Genomic DNA, 17,384 nt, shown 5'->3' with positions numbered 1-17,384 from the left:
GTTTTTTATCATCGCCAGCCCCCCCACCTTGCCTTGGCATTTTCAGCATTGGATTGACGGCAAACATCCCTTGCTGTCACAAAAAAAAAATACGGAAGCGTAAACTGACCTTTAATTGCACTTCAAATACTCAAGAGAATTAGAGGGAGAGAGAAAACTTGACACTCCATTGGGGACCAGAAGATGGGTTGGTCCCCCCCCCCCATAAAGAGAATATCTTTATTACTAAGGGAGAATCTTTACAAGCACAGGAACGGGGCATACGCCCGTCCTCTATTCTTTCTTCTGTTCTGTTCTGACTACTGACTGAGAAAGTGTTTCCACTTTCTTTTTGCTTAGGGGATTTCCCCTCTTCTGCGAGACTGGTTGGAAGCTCTCGAAAAGAGAGTCTATCTTCCAAAACAGCTCATCGGAAGCTCTCACAGAGGAGAGTCCATCTTCCGTTATGTGTTGCCTTCATGCTCATTCATTCATGCATCGAACACAAAAGAGAAACAAGCAAAGTGCACACGCACATGCTTGCTGTAGTTTTCTGCACATAACCTGAAATTCTTACCTGTGCACACCCCTACGCCGAAACAGAGGTCTTCTTCGCGATGGAATTGCGCCAAACTTGATGTAGACTTAGGATAAGGAGAGAGAAGAGAATTTCTATGGCTCATCTGCTGAAAACAGCCTTATTCGAGGTGATTAGGGGCTGAAAACAGAGAATTACAACAGCCGCACTCTGCTAAGAGAGCGTCTACGGCAGCTTCTCGCGATGAAACTTCACCAGAAGGTGTCTATGACTGTGAGATCCCTTGTTCTTGACAATGGGAGCACAAGGCTACCACATATGTCGCAAGGTGCTGCTCTCAAGCTTCAATGGAGGGCTCCACCGCGTAGAGCACGCTCACATTTGGGGGGGTAGGTGCACTGCCAGCCCTGAAAATGGGGAAGGGGGGGCTCCTAAATAACCATCAGGGAGAGGGGGCGCTAGGAAGAGAGAGAGGATGAGAGTGAGAGTGAGAGAGAGTTAGTTTGCATTGGTAAGTGTGCTACTTGGCACACTTACTTTAAAAACTTAAAAACCATTCAACTTTTGACTTTAAAAACTTCTAGCTCATTAATTAAACATGTGCAACTAACTAACAAATGCTACCAATGATTCTTTTATGAGAACACCAAAGGTCCGCCGGCGCAATGCCGCACTGGCACTGCACCGCCTTTACCTGTTCACACTTGTCCGACCGCCTGCCCGGGCACGGACCGTTAAATTTAATTTAACGAAACTTACCCTAAGGCTTTATTAGCTTTATTAGCCTTAGGGTCACTGTTCTAAGGATCCCATCTCATTCATGTGCTTATACTGACGCGCGTATTTTTCCTGAGCCTAAAATCTGAGGCTACTGCTTATCCCTTTCTGAAGACCCGATTTCCCAATCACTAGGGCTTCAGGGTAATTTCCGCTATGGTCCCTCTGAGGTGTTGTGGCCCGCATTTAGGCTCACCTGAGGCCTTAGAACTGCTAGGTCTATTCTGGTGTACGCACAACTAATTAGATGATTCTGTTCTCGTAAATAAATTAATTATTTACAAAGTCTGACTTAGTTACATCCCTCTTGGTTCTAAACAGTTGACCTCAACTGTAGAGCGTCAACATAACTGTGCAAGATGTCAGGGTAGTCCTTAAGATCGGACTCAGTCATCCACTTTGCATCTAAAGGAGTGTAATTCTTGAACTTGACTAAATACTTTCGATGTAGACTCCCCGACTTAAGTTGTCTCTCCGAGTGGTGTATTATCTGTTCAGGTTGAAGGATTTCCTCAGTCTCTTCGACTTCTAGAGGATCTTCTTGTACGGGCGCCACTGGAGGAGGTCCAACATATGGTCGGAGGAGACTGACATGAAAAGCATTGTGGATGCGCCAGTTAGAAGGCAAATCCAATCTCAAAGTCACACCATTGACTTTATCTGTAATTTTGAAAGGGCCGTAAAATCTATGGGAAAGTTTGACAACTTTCCCTTTGCCGACCCGCTTTTTCAATCTAGCTTTCTCAAACCGAAGCAGGACATATTGTCCTTTTTCAAGATTGAGATTCCTTCTGTGCTTGTCTGCTTTTCTCTTCTGTTGCTCTTGAGTACGAAGAATCGCTTGCTTTACTTGTTGATGGCAATATCAATATTGCGCACAAATTCATCTGCGGCGAAGATGTTTTCTTTGGTCACCATAATAGGAAGTAAGAGTGGCTTCCCATAAATAATTTCGAAAGGGGCTTTACCAGTTGAGGAATGTATGGTATTATTATACGCAAACTCAACTATTGGTAAGTACTGTTCCCATTCGGATTGTCGTTCCGAAACATAGCACTTGAGGAGATCTAAAACAATGGCATTAGCGATTTCGCTTTGACCATCTGTTTGAGGATGATAAGCTGATGAAAAATCAAGCTTAGTTCCCAAGTTTTCGAACAATGCCTGCCAAAATAGACTAGTCATGCGGGGATCTCTGTCGCTCACAATAGTCTTTGGCAATCCATGGTGTTTAAAAATCTGAGCTAGAAATATTCTAGCCATGTGATCAGCTTTGATCGTCTTCTTTACTGGAAGAAAATGGGCTTGCTTACGGAATCTGTCTACTATAGTCCAGATTGCATCATTTCCATTCTTGGATCGAGGAAGATCCGTAATAAAATCCATGGCAATACTTTCCCATGGCGTGTTAGGCACAGGGAGCGGCTAAAGCTTGCCATAAACTTTATGTCTGTCATATTTTACCTTTTGACAGACTAAACACTCACGTACATGTTTTTCAATGTCCGCACGGAGTGTTGGCCAAAAGAAATACCTTTCGAGGGCACTAGTGGTGGAAGCAATTCCCCGATGCCCGGCATAAGGAGAATTATGTGCTTCATCCATCACCTTTTGTCGTAAGGGCTGAGCTATGCATATTGCTTGTTGACGATAGAGTGTATTATCCCTGATAGAATAAGGTGGCTTTGAGTGACCAGCTTGAAGATCTGCCCAAATTGTGGCGAAGTCTGGATCTTGAGGATACATCTCGCTGAGAGATTCTAGTTCCTCATGATAAATTGTTGTTAGTGCATTGATCTTTGGATGCCTGGAGAGAGCATCTGCAACTGCATTCTTTGTTCCAAAAGTGTGTAAAATCTGAAAATGAAACATTGAAAGAAAGTTGGCCCATCTCATCTGCTTTTCTGATAACTTTCTCTGTGTGAGAAAGTAGCGAAGACTTTGATGATCTGTCTTGATAATAAAATCAGCTCCTAATAGATAGTGTTTCCAAATGGAAAGAGCATGAATTACTGCCATTAGCTCTTTTTCGTATATGAAGGCATGCAACTCTGCATCTTTAAGGCGCCGACTTTCATAGGCTATTGCGTGACCCTCTTGGTTCAAAACTGCTCCTACACAATCTCCAGATGCATCGCAGTATACCTCGAAAGGTTTGCGAAGATCAGGGACGGTGAGAACAGGTCCGTGACTGAGTAGATACTTAAGCTTTTCGAAAGCTTGTTTTTGTCCAGACCCCCAATGGAATGGAATCCGCTTCTTTGTCAAGTCATGGAGGGGACCTGCTATCGCGGCAAAAGCTCAAATGAAACGCCGATAATAAGAACAGAGGCCAAGGAAACTTCGTACATTATATACTGTAGTTGGCGTAGGCCATTCTACAACTGCTTGAATCTTATCAGGGTCCATTCTCACCTGGTTGTGAGATACTATATGGCCCAAATAGTGGATTTCTTTTACAAACAACTCACTCTTCTTAGCATTCACAAATAATTTGTGTTTGCGTAATTCTTCAAACACTAAGGCGAGATGCTTATAGTGTTCGTCTTCCGTCTCTGACAAGATTAAGACGTCATCAAAGAAAACGCTTGTAAAGCTTCTGTATGAGTGGAAGATTCTATCCATCATTCTGTTGAATGTAGCTGGTGCATTAGTGAGCCCAAAAGGCATCACTAGAAATTCATACAACCCGAAGGTTGTTCTAAATGAAGTCTTATGCACATCCTGAGGAGCTATGCGGATTTGATGATAACCGCTCTTCAAGTGTATACGACTAAAGACACTGGCTCCTTGTAACTTATCAAGAATGTCGTCAATCCGAGGGATTGGAAATCGATTCTTGATTGTGATCTTGTTTAGAGATCTATAGTCTATGCACATGCGGAATGTGCCATCCTTTTTCTGTACTAGCAAGACAGGTGAACAATATGGAGAAGTACTAGGCCTTATTAAGCCCTTCTCCAAAAGTTCGTTAACCTGCTTGAGAATTTCCTCTTGCTGCATTAGACTAACTCGATAAGGGGGCTGATTTGGAGGAGAACTTCCTGGGATCAAATCAATTGTATGATCCTCAGGTCGCGAAGGTGGGAGTTCATTTGGAAGTTCATCTGCAAAACAATCTTTATATCTTTCTATTAACTTAAATCTTTTTTGCTCTAGAGAGGAAGAAAGTTGTGAAACAGACACATCTCTCTCTCTTGCAAAAACCAAGTACGCTGAAACACACTTTTTCATTTCTTTCTTGATGGCAATGTGATTGGCGATAGGAATACGCCAATCACCTGCATCTGCAAGTACAAGATACTCCTTTCCTTTATGAGCAAAAGATAAGGTTTTCTGAACATAGTTAGGAATGGGATGCATCTTGTAGTGCCAAGGCATTCCCAAGATAACATCGCATCCTTCAAGTGAAGCTAGAAAGAAAGACTCTTGATCCTTGTAGTCGTCGACCTTTAGATTCAACTTCCCTATGATTGGAGTAGAGTTTGAGTTCTGCCCTTTGAAAGCAGATTGCGCTTGAATGGAGACTCCAAAACGATTGGGCTGCAAGTTCAGGTCATCAGCTAGCTTGGTAGAGATGAAGTTGTTTGTACTACCAGGGTCAAACAAAATAAGAGCCCGCTGGTTGTTGATACTACCCCATGCTTTGAGAAGAGCTCTTTCTTTTCCATCCTTGGTTGTATTTCCCTGTACATCTGGGACTGCATTGAAAGAGGGTGGTTGTGGAGGTTTGGTTGGACAGTCACCCTTCATATGACCAACTTGTCCGCACTTGAAGCATCTTCCTTCACTAATGTAGGTTCGCAACTCAGCAGGAGAGAGATATCTCCCTTTCTTGGGCTGATTTGGCTTTGCTTCTGCTTCGGAGGCGGTTCTTTTCTTCTTCTGAGAAGAAGTAGAAGAGGTAGGCTGCTCATGGAGAGCCTTCTACTTGGCATGGTAAGTGCTTTGCTCCATCTTCCTGGGAGTACCCTTGTCGTGTATTCCATCAGCTATGCGGGCTGATTCCATAAGTATCTGCAAGTTACCTCGAGGGTAAAGCTTCATAGCCTTTTGCAAGGCTTCATGCAAACCTGCTTCAAACTTGCGCATCTTCTCCGAATCGTCAATCTTCTTGAAAGGAGTGACTTTCAAGAGAACGTCCCAAAACCTATCCACATAGCGTGGAACAGTTTCATTCTCTGACTGTGAAAGTCGATCCCATTCTTTCTTTACCTCTTCCTCATAGTCTGGAGGAAGGAACTATGCGTAGAACTCCTTCTTGAAGGCAGTCCAATCTTGGGGTTTGCGATCTTCCAGGATAAGGGTTAACCACCAATTGCTGGCAGTGCCTTTCAGGTACAAATTGACATGGCGAAGCTTGGATCTTTCCTTGAAATTCCCTTCTGCAAATGCAACTTCAAATTGGCGGATGAAAGCCAAAGCTTTGTCATTATCACACCGTCCATTGTAGGTGTCGAATTTCACATCTTTATCTCCCGACTTGAATGTTTTTTGCCTATGGTGTTTCTTCTTATGGTGCTCCTTCTTTCTATGCTTAGACTCCTTGTGGACAGGAGTCCTTTCCCTTGAATGCACTTCTTGCTGCGACGGATCGTCGAGAAACATGTCTTCCAGAGCAACGATGTCATCCAGATCCTTCATGAAAGAGAACTGAGGGGAATCAGGGAGATCCTGCTCTTGAACTTTTGGATTAAACCGCACATGACGTTCTAGAGGTTTCTTCTGCCTCTCGTCCATGTGGGAGGTTCCAATCAAAGGATCTTTCCTTGGTTGTGGCGCCTTTGGGTTCTGCGGGATTTCTCCCGACCCCATCGGCATTTTCTCCTTCCCTTTTTCAAGAGTATGGAGAATTTTTTGGACTTCTGGATGGGAGAGAGCTTTCTACAACTCTTCCACCGCCTGTTGAAGGAGAGAGAACTCTATCTCGCGTCCTCCCATTTCTGCAGTCTGCCAAGAGTCGTCAATCCCTTCAGGAAGAGAGAGAGTACCTTGCTCTGATACCACTGTCACAAAAAAAAAATACAGAAGCGTAAATTGACCTTTAATTGCACTTCAAATACTCAAGAGAATTAGAGGGAGAGAGAAAACTTGACACTCCATTGGGGACCAGAAGATGGGTTGGTCCCTCCCCATAAAGAGAATATCTTTATTACTAAGGGAGAATCTTTACAAGCACAGGAACGGGGCATACGCCCGTCCTCTATTCTTTCTTCTGTTCTGTTCTGACTACTGACTGAGAAAGTGTTTCCACTTTCTTTCTGCTTAGGGGATTTCCCCTCTTCTGCGAAACTGGTTGGAAGCTCTCGAAAAGAGAGTCTATCTTCCAAAACAGCTCATCGGAAGCACTCACAGAGGAGAGTCCATCTTCCGTTATGTGTTGCCTTCATGCTCATTCATTCATGCATCGAACACAAAAGAGAAACAAGCAAAGTGCACACGCACATGCTTGCTGTAATTTTCTGCACATAACCTGAAATTCTTACCTGTGCACACCCCTATGCCGAAACAGAGGTCTTCTTCGCAATGGAATCGCGCCAAACTTGATGTAGACTTGGGATAAGGAGAGAGAAGAGAATTTCTATGACTGATCCGTTGAAAACAACCCTAATAAGGGTGATTAGGGGCTGAAAACAGAGAATTACAGCAGCCGCACTCTGCTAAGAGAGCGTCTACGGCAGCTTCTCGCGATGAAACTTCACCAGAAGGTGTCTATGACTGTGAGATCCCTTGTTCTTGACAATGGGAGCACAAGGCTACCACATATGTCGCAAGGGGCTGCTCTCAAGCTTCAATGGAGGGCTCCACCGCGTAGAGCACGCTTACATTTGGGGGGGTAGGTGCACTGCCAGCCCTGAAAATGGGGGAGGGGGGGCTCCTAAATAACCATCAGGGAGAGGGGGTGCTAGGAAGAGAGAGAGGGTGAGAGTGAGAGTGAGAGAGAGTTAGTTTGCATTGGTAAGTGTGCTACTTGGCACACTTACTTTAAAAACTTAAAAACCATTCAACTTTTGACTTTAAAAACTTCTAGCTCATTAATTAAAAATGTGCAACTAACTAACAAATGCTACCAATGATTCTTTTATGAGAACACCAAAGGTCCGCCGGCGCAATGCTGCACTGGCACTGCACCGCCTTTACCTGTTCACACTTGTCCGGCCGCCTGCCCGGACACGAACCGTTAAATTTAATTTAACGAAACTTACCCTAAGGCTTTATTAGCTTTATTAGCCTTAGGGTCACTGTTCTAAGGACCCCATCTCATTCATGTGCTTGTACTGACGCGCGTATTTTCCTGAGCCTAAAATCTGAGGCTACTGCTTATCCCTTTCTGAAGACCCGATTTCCCAATCACTAGGGCTTCAGGGTAATTTCTGCTAAGGTCACTCTGAGGTGTTGTGGCCCGCATTTAGGCTCACCTGAGGCCTTAGAACTGCTAGGTCTATTCTGGTGTACACACAACTAATTAGATGATTCTGTTCTCGTAAATAAATTAATTATTTACAAAGTCTGACTTAGTTACACTTGCCCTAGCATTTACAGATTCAGCAGTCCCTTCAGCGTTTTTCAAGTTGTGAAGCCTCGCAGATCAGCCAGCGTTTTTCAGCCTTGTGCAACTACTGGCGTTTTTGCCTGGAGAGCATCTCAGCCCAGCGTTTTACAGCAGTAGCAAGGGTGCATGGAGCAGTAGCAGATTGGAGCAAATTCAGCCTAAAATCGCAGCAACAAAACAGCAAATTCAGCCTCGAAAAACGCAGCCAAAACCAGCGTTTTTCTCAACCAACGCCTCCGTTTTTCAGCCACCCAAAACAGCCCCAAGTTCAGCAGATTTTCAGCAGTTAGAAGGTTGCAGATTCCAGCCCTTAGGTCATCGTCGCCGTCCCCATCGTCATCGCCGACATAGCCTAGACTTGCATCAGTCACATGCATTCAGTTTGTACGAGTTTGTGCAATCATAAGTAGACCACTCTCGCCGACGAGAGTGGGGCCTTCGGAGGAGGGTTTTACAACGTCTCTAGTGTCGTATCTCTCTTCTCTCTATCTCTCAGTCTCATACACTTGCACGCACAGTGTCTATTCACTTTGTTTGTGATCATAGCACTCTCCATTAAGAACGGAAGGCTCTCCCTTCCATAAGAACTAAAAGGAACCTTGAGCAATATGGATCACTCATCTTGACAAAGAACAACATTCATTCCGCTACACCTTACAATTGATGCTACACATGCACATTCCGGGCGTCCCGGGGTGCAATTCTCAGGCACAAATGCAATGCAAACACAGATTCCTCGCGGGAAAGCGTCTGCTTTTCCCGAAACACACGTTAAACTATTCCGCTTTTTAGAAAAAGCTTCTCAAAACCCATCTTTATTCTTGTCCTTGCATCTTTACGCGTATTCCTTTTCCTAGTTCGTGTTCCCTGCAAGACCCACGGAATATTTCCTTCCCAATGCTCCCGTCACCCATCACGTGACGCATCGGGAATATCCATTTCCCCATCTCTCCTACCGAACTAACGTTACAACCCCTTCGTGATGCTTAATGTCACCCATCATATGACGCATCAGAGTTTTCCATTCCTAATGGCTTTTAATAATTCCAGTAGATCTACAATTCCTAACCTTACGGTTCAAGTGCCCATCAACATCTGTTCCTTGCATGTTCTGAAGTCCGTCCAAAACGTTTTGGACATTTGGCAGCTTGAGAAGTTGTTGCAATTACGCAAGTTGAGCTCGCACTTGCTGAAGTACCTCTTCAGCACTTCTCCCTCGGTCCAACATGGTTATTCCCATTCCTGCCGAAATCGTCCTTCTTTGCAAAGAATGAGATGAATCTGAGCTCTAATACCATTGTCACAAACGAGAGCGCACACAAATAATCCACAAGCTGAAAATAAATAATTTAAACTAAATAGAGTTGAGGGAGAAGTTCGACACAGTATTTGGGACCATAAGATGGGTTGGTTCCCCCCCCCCTTAAAGAGAATCTTTATTAAGGAGAATCTTTTTACAAGCACTGTAACAGACTTGGACTTTCCAAATCAAGAATTTACCGCGACAGCACCAAATAACCACTTCAAAACATTTCACGGTTCACAATTGATTTACATTGGCCCGACGAAGTTCCGTGCCTAGAGATATTGGCCCCAAAGACTGGCGTCCCTTTCGGTATTTCTTTTCGTATTAATCTGAGTTCAAAGTACAAGAGTGGTTGGGTCTCACTATAAAGAGTTACAAGGGATGCCAAAAGCAGAGCCCCAAAAGCTCAAAAGCTGTGCTTTTCTTTTCTCTCAAGTTCTCTCTCTTTCTTGTCCTAAAATTTAAAGCAAAAGAGTTCTCCTTTGCGTAGAAAAAGCAATATCCAAAAACTGCCGTAAAAGCCAGCGCAAATTCCGATGCCTACCACGTGTCAATTGTGCCGCTAGGGTTAGGTTTTTGCAATTAGGGTTAGGATTTCAGAAATAAGGGTTTCTACAATTAGGGTTTCTTTGGCAGCCACGTCATCACTTTCTGACATACCCCCGTCTTGAAAGCATTGTAATCGCCCTTGATTACGCCTACAAAACAGACAAAGGCCATAAACCGTCTTAACAGACACTGACTGTTAGCACCTACCCACTAGGACCACACATCTAGCACATGTACCAATCGACAGTCACATCACAGGACATCACATGACATTCAACATTCATTCGGATCTTAGACCATGATTTATCGGCAATGTAGCTAGCAATCGCATCTAGACCCAATCGAGACCTCATTGATGCCCGATTGACTAACCCCTATGCAACCATGTCTATTCGAGATCAATTAGACCAAAATGCTGCAATCATTTCGTCTATCAGTTCCTGCACTTAAAAAGAAGTCAAGAACAAATCAGTTTCATATTCAAGAATTCCATTTCATAAAGTCATACAGCAGAATACTGTCAGCTCTCAGTATCCCTGAAGCTCAAAGAGACACCAGTGACTAGTATCAAAATAGAGGCATCTGTTGACAAAGGAGCGGAGTAACTCCCCTCTTGTGCATCCCACTGCACCAAATCTCTGGCCAAGCTGAATTATGGGTTCCATTTGGAGTAGACTATGCTAAACCAAAAGCTTCGAGGTAAAGTTTCACAATCTGAGGAGTATCTGCTAGGTACTCCTCCTCCATCCACTTCACATCCAATGCAGGATAGTTTTTGAACTTAACCAAGAACCGCCTTCGGACTTTACCTTTATTCTTCGTATCTTTATGTGCCAAAATCTGTTCAGGAACTAAAATTCCTCGTTTTCTTCCACTTCGGGTTGCTCATCAGGCTCCCCATCATCAAGCACATCACCTTTAAAAGGTTTCAAGAGACTCACATGAAATGCATTGTGAATGCTCCAAGTGTCAAGCAGTTTCAGTCGAAAGGAGACATCATTGATCTTTCTAAAGATCTGGAAAGGTCCATAGTATCGCATACTAAGCTTTGGAAAAAGCCTCTCCTTTCCCTTCTTCTTTCTCAGGCATGCCTTCTCAAAATGTAAGAGCACCCAATCATCCTCCTTCAATTTCAAATCGTGACGATGGCGATCCGCTGCCTTTTTCTGTCGTTCTTGAGATTTCTGCAAAGCCTCGCGGACCTTGGCAAAAGCCGTGTCTAAGTCGCGCGTATACTCATCCGCTTCAAAAATCTTATTCTTCGTGCTTAGGAAGGGTGGATCCTTCGTAGCACCTTCAACAATCTCAAATGGCGCCTTCCCCGTCGAAGAGTGTAACGTGTTATTGTAGGCAAATTCCACCAAAGGTAGGTACTTTTCCCATTGAGTCTTCTGAGTCGAGATATAAGACTTCAATACATCTAAAACCACTGAATTGGCAATCTCAGATTGCCTGTCAGTCTGCACGTGGAACGATGATGAGAACTGCAACTACGTGCCAATGTTCTTCCAAATTGTATTCCAAAACAAACTCGTAAATCTGGGGTCCCTGTCGGAGACAATCGTCTCAGGCATGCCATGTAATCTGAAAATCTGGGCCACAAACAATCTCGCTAAGTGATCCGGCTTGACTGTTTTCTTCACTGGAATGAAATGAGCCTGCTTGCTAAATCTGTCAATAACAGTCCAAATACCATCGTGACCAGTCTGTGTTCTCGAGAGATCAAAAATGAAATCCATTGCAATACTTTCCCAGGGGCGGGTGGGTATGGGCAAAGGCTGTAACAATCCCTGTGCTTTATGCCTGTCAAACTTGATCTTCTCGCATACCAAGCAACTGCGCAGAAACTCTTCCACATCCTTCTTGAGTCTCGGCAAATAGAAGTATTTCTCTACCCCTTTCATGGTGGTAGCGATGCCGCGGTGACCCATAAAAGGTGGACAGTGGCATTCAGTCATAACCTTTTTCCCTCAACGGTTGTGTAACGCACAACATGGTTTTTCTCATCAAGTAGCCATCCAGAATGGAATATCCGGCTACTGTCTCCCCATCCCGTATCCGTGTAAAAACGTCTGCAAAATCTGTATCTGTGGCATACTGGTCGTCCATATCCTCGAAGCTCCTATGATGTATCGCGGAAATAGCCAAAACCAACGGCTTCCGAGACAAAGCATCTGCCACCATATTCTTCTATCCCTGAACATGGACAATCTGGAAGTGAAACTGCGACAAGATGTTCTCGCCCACCGCATCTGCTTTTCTGATAGCTGCTTCCAAGGTGGAAAGGTACGTAGTGTACAGTACGTTTAGGTACGTACGGAACGTACTTCCGTACTGAACCAGCCTTTAGGTACGTGATAAGTACGTACCATTTGTAAAAAAAGAAAATTACACTAAATTTAAGTTCACAGACCTTTCAAAATTCAACCTCATTAACAAAGTAACAATGCAATGCTTAAAATGAACATATTGTTCATAAAACTTAATGACTCAAGACTCAATACTCAATGAGAAAACCAATGACCATAAATCATAAAACCAAATAACAACTACAAACAGCATGTCCATGGCATCAACCAGAAGTTGGCATATACCATACAAAATGAATCAAGATCCAACACAAAGTACTGTGAAATACTACAATGCCATAATAACAATAAAAGTCTGTTGCAACATGTCCTCCAAAGCATGCAGTCACCAGTGTGCACTAAGACGTGCAGCCTCAAAAGTCTGCGTGAGATGAGGAAGATGAATCGTCGGTAGAGAGCAAGCCCCCATCATCAAGGACATTGCCCTCCTCATCAAACTCAGGGTCAGGCTCAGCATATGTCAACTCTGGTAAAAGCACCTCTGTACCACAAGCCTCCTCAAGCATATCAGCAATCTCTGCATGGATGAGCTGGACAGCTTCATTGGCTTGCCTGCGATTGGAGCGAATAGGAAGCTTCCCCCTGCGAATACTCTCTCGTCTCACAATGCCTGGATCTCCTCCCACCGTGCGTAGAGGAAGACTAAGAGCTCGTGCACGTAATCTAGTCACACGACGATCCACGCTCTCAAGCTCTCTATGCAGCTCTCTGAGAATCTGGATCTGTCGGTCCACCTCCTTTGGTCTAGGATCATCCACCATTTTCAGCTATGTCGCATCCACCTGTTGAAGAGTAAAATAAAGTTTAAATGACTTATTTATGGCATATGCTTGCAGGTTGAGTTTAAAGTGGGCAACATCGAGATAATTTACCTGTTTGGGTTGCCCCAAAGAATGGTAACTCCGCACGAGCCTCATGTTGGCTTTGCAATACACCAACTTCTCCAACTGAGAAGTGCTAAGACGATTTCGAATCTTCATGTGTATGAGAGAGTAAGCACTCAATTGCGCTCCCATGCTCCAACCGAGCAATCCTGCTCAGTGCTCAAGCAAGAGCGCAATCATCAATGCACACAAAAGTAATATAAAGATGAAGTTAAAAGTAGTATATACAATGGAATCATGGATGGCAATTTTCTAACCTGAATACGAAGAGCAATGCGTGAGAGGTTGGGAAGACCAACTCTCCCATACGAGTGCCACCACGTCAAAGGATACTTTGTGGCTTCCTTTCTCAAAGAAACTGCTCTCGTGAAAGAAACGCCAATGCCATTCATGTAGTTGGTGAATTCCTTGTCTATCCCAAGCTGATCATCCTCTGAAACCATGAGCCCAACATACTCTGATTGTTTTGTGTTGAGCAAGGTATCACTCCATAGCTCCAGCGACCTGTAGAAAGGATGAAGCATGGCAGCCATCGCATGTATGGGACGGCTCATGAAAGTCCAACAGCTCTCAACACATCCCAATAAATCTGATCGGCTGAAATATCAAAACAACTTGTCAATACAAGTTAGAACTTAGATGATTAAAACAACCAACCATTAGAACATGAGGAACCCCTTACCGATCAATAGTCAACAGAGAGCATTTGGAAACGTGGTCTTTCATCTGCATAAACAGATGATAGACTAGTCCGAAGGTCGATCCCCTCCATATCCGTCAATCGAAGGAGGACGTAGACTGGCTTGAGTGCCACGGAAAGAGCGTGCACTTCCTGCCAAAAGCTCTCATTAAGGATCCGCCTCTGCAAGTATTTTGTAGATTCATCCTGCGATCTTGACATGTCTCGCCATTTTGGATCCACCACTACCTGGAGTAGTGGATCTCTAAGTTTGTAGAGCCTCTATAAAACCAAGTAACTGTAGGCAAACCTGGTTTTTGAAGGTCGCACCATATCCAAAGTGCTATGGCTGCGGAAGATAGCAAGAGCCTGATGTTTCTTGCAAAAGAATGTGGTGGCCTTGACAACATCTGCAACTATTGGCTTCTGATGGAATCTGATGCACATGCTTTGTGCAACCAGAGGATATGCATCTAATTTAAGTGTTTGCACATGCACGGTCTGCGAACAGACTCACAAAAGTGCCAGATCACTTCCTATAGACTGACTGGACTGACTGAACCCTGATCGTGTTGTAGCTTGTCCACGGACACATAGGGTTGGATGTGTCACGTGACATCCCCTCCTTTTCAAAGTGAGATACTGGTACTGAACTGTATGGCGTCAAGGGAGATGGCCAATAACATCTGTATCCTTGAAAGGACTCTTCGCAGGCCCACTCTGATGTGTGGGTCGTGCGATACTTGAACTTCATAAAGGTCTACAACGCTTGCTTCTTTGGGCCGCGCCGAAAGCGACACAGTCTTCTGTGGCTCCTTCAATGCTTCAACGTCGTCTAGAGGCATGCTTCTTCCTTCTTCAAGAATCTCCATGGCTGAAAATTCCTGAAACCACTTCCAGCACAAAACCATGAATATACCTATTCCATGTAAAATGAGTGGAAAAAATCTCGTCTTCCTCAAAGACTGTGCATGCAATGTAGATGAACAAAGAGACGGAGTGCCAAACCGTTCACCACACACACGCAAACAATGAGATAGAATCTCTCTTCTGATCTAAATCGATCAACTGTGGCAATTCACAATGGAAATGCCCATGCTTGGTGCTCATACTTTCTTGTGCTCTTTCTACGATTGTGTCGTGCCAAGGGAGAGACATGGAATGTGCCTTCCTTGAATGCATACTTTTCAACTTTTCATGAGAAATGCGCATACGTCCGTGCTCATTCATGAGTGAATCGTGCTCATCGTACAATATGGCATGCCTATGAAAAGGGATCACATAAGGACGGTGACTAATATACAGAAAACGATCACGAATGATACACTCGAACAATGCGTGCTGGCTAATCATGTGAACACATAGTACTTCCTGTGAGGGTTCTTTGGACCTCGACTCAAGAGCCAAGATCGGTTCTTCTTGAGGGGTTTCTTTGGACCTAGGCTCGAGAGCCAAGATCGGTTCTTCCTGATTGGTCGAATCATCCTATGCGGGTTCTTTGGACCTCGACTTGAGAGCCAGATCGGGTCTTCGTGATTGACCAAATCTGCAATGAGGTTAGCTTCACTAGAGAAAGTATCAACTAACCCATCATTCTTGTGAACAATCACACCGTGGTCATACAAATCATCATGCTTGTGAAAAATCACATCTTGATCAAGCAAATCATCATGCTTGTCATTGTCATTCAAATCAGCATGCTTATCATTATCATTCAAGTCATCATGCTTATCATCATGCAAATCCTGTGTCATGTGTTGGAGAAGAAGAGACGGAGAGAGTATCCTTTTCCCGAATCTCTTGCATCTGTGTCTGTACTTGAGAAAAGAGTCGCAAGAACTCTTTCATGTGTTGGTCACTCTTTTCTTTTCTTGCTTTGGTCTAACGATCAAATTCTGCTTGTCTTTCCGGGCGTGCTTGCTCATGTTCACACTCTATGGCTTCCATTCTTGCTTCGTATTCACGATCTATGGCTGCCCTTCTTTCTGCGGATTCACTGCCATTCTTTCTGCGTTTCTTGCTTTGCGTTCAAACTCCCTGTCCATCATCCTCTTGTCGAAAGCCTCCATAGGAGTTACTGCAATCCTTGTCGTAGATGGGGAAGGGGGAGGGTCGAAAAAACCTCCTGGTGGGTAAAATTCTTCACCTCTCTCATGTTCATCACCTCCAAACGAAGTATCCATTCCGCTTCGAGTGATGACCATCCACTGAAGTCGTGGGTTCTTGTGGTCTTGGGTTCTTAAGTTCACGAGGAACTTGGGTTCTTGGAATTCTTGGTTCTTGGGGTTCTTGAGTTCTTGAGGTTCTTGCGGGTCTTGAGGTTCTTGGGGTTCTTCTTTCGCTTGCAATCTGTGTTAGAGAAGTATCTTCTCTTCACCCGAGTTCTGCTCTTTTCCACGGGCGCACCCCTTAGCGGCCTTGCGCTCACACCAAGGTTGCTTTTTCCCACCTCACGTCGATTGGCCGGACGCTATGCACGGTCCGCTCTTAATGAGTGAAAAGAGGCACAAGGGGAGGCTCGACGGGCCCTTCTTTCTTTGGTTTCCTGTCACTCTTCAAAAACACGATTAGGAATCGATACGCCCAAGAGGACTTGGGTTACGTGCCTCAACAAGCCAAAAAAAAAATTATGTGGTTCTTTCCTTGAGTGATACAAAACACTGCCAAAGCTTTGATACCAATGTAAGGTGCAGCGCAATGAATGTTGAACTTTGCTCAAGATGAGTGCTCCGAACTGTGCTCAAGGGTTCCTTTTACTAACGGAAGGGAGAACATTCCGTTCCTTTAGTGAGAGAGTGCAATGGACACAAACAAAGTGATGAACACTGTGAATGAAGGTGCATGAGACTGAGAGATATAGAAGAGAATACGACCCAGAGACGTAAAACCCTCCTCCGAAGGCCCCACTCTCTATGGCGAGAGCGGTCTACTTATGATTGCACAAATCTCTACAATGCTTGGACTTGCCGACGATGTCGACAACGATGAGGACGACGACGAGACAGGCTGAAATCTGAGACTGCTAATGGCTGAAATTTGTAAATCTTTATCTGCTGCATTATGTCTCTATGTCGGCCGCGACGGCGATGACGACGATGCAACGACAACGCGCTGAAAACGCACATGCTGAAATCTGCATTTTCCGGGCTGAAACTACAAACTTCGATGGATCCGACCGTGCGGCGACGATCTACTGCGGGAAGGTGAGATCTGCGAGGTTCGGGACTTCTATTGCGGAGTCTGACTGCTGAAAACTAAAAACGCTGGTGCTTGTGGAGATTCCGTCGCGAAGATCTGCAAAAACGCTAAAAGGCCTTGCAGATGCAAAAACGCTAGGGCTGAAAATCCTCCTACTACTGGCGAATGTCCTTCGAATGGAAAACGCTATGCTTCTTGTTCTCTCTTGCTGCTGCCGAGGCTAATCTGCTGTGCACAAAATGCAAGGCTGCGTGTGGATGAAAACGCTAGGTCCTTGCAGATGCAAAAACGCTAGCCCTGCTCATGTGGCGGGTCTTGCTGAGAAGATGCCTGTTGAACACACTAGTTCCTGTTGCCTCTTCTGCCAGAAAGTGCTAGCGCTAGGTTTCCACTTATATAAACTTAGTAAATTTGCCCTACCTACTTTCCAACAAAAGTCACTTAAAAATAATAAGTGAAAAATATCAAAAATAGGAAAAATAGGTCTATGCACTGTAAAAAGGCTCCTGATGGCTTCTGATGGAAATCTGATGGTCGTGCTGTGTGCAACCA

The 17,384-nt window shown here is 44.4% G+C and overlaps 2 protein-coding genes across 4 annotated transcripts in view; both read right to left on the bottom strand.

The window, feature by feature from the left end:
- Positions 1-17,384, bottom strand: part of LOC147428365 (uncharacterized) — a 164,327-nt gene that overhangs the window by 142,518 nt on the left and 4,425 nt on the right. The window lies entirely within an intron of this gene.
- On the bottom strand, positions 12,371-13,526 carry LOC147428366 (uncharacterized). Its single transcript, XM_086497665.1, has 3 exons — positions 13,213-13,526; positions 12,944-13,104; positions 12,371-12,853 (listed from the first exon to the last, which is right to left on the bottom strand). Exon 3 carries the CDS (start codon positions 12,830-12,832, stop codon positions 12,425-12,427), a length of 408 nt encoding a protein of 135 aa, XP_086353791.1. The 5' UTR covers positions 12,833-12,853; positions 12,944-13,104; positions 13,213-13,526; the 3' UTR covers positions 12,371-12,424.

This window comes from Adiantum capillus-veneris, chromosome 23 (genome assembly GCF_014529385.1).
Source record: "Adiantum capillus-veneris isolate H3 chromosome 23, ASM1452938v2, whole genome shotgun sequence".
Lineage (NCBI taxonomy): Eukaryota > Viridiplantae > Streptophyta > Polypodiopsida > Polypodiales > Pteridaceae > Adiantum > Adiantum capillus-veneris.
This window is presented reverse-complemented; position numbering and strand designations above follow the sequence as displayed.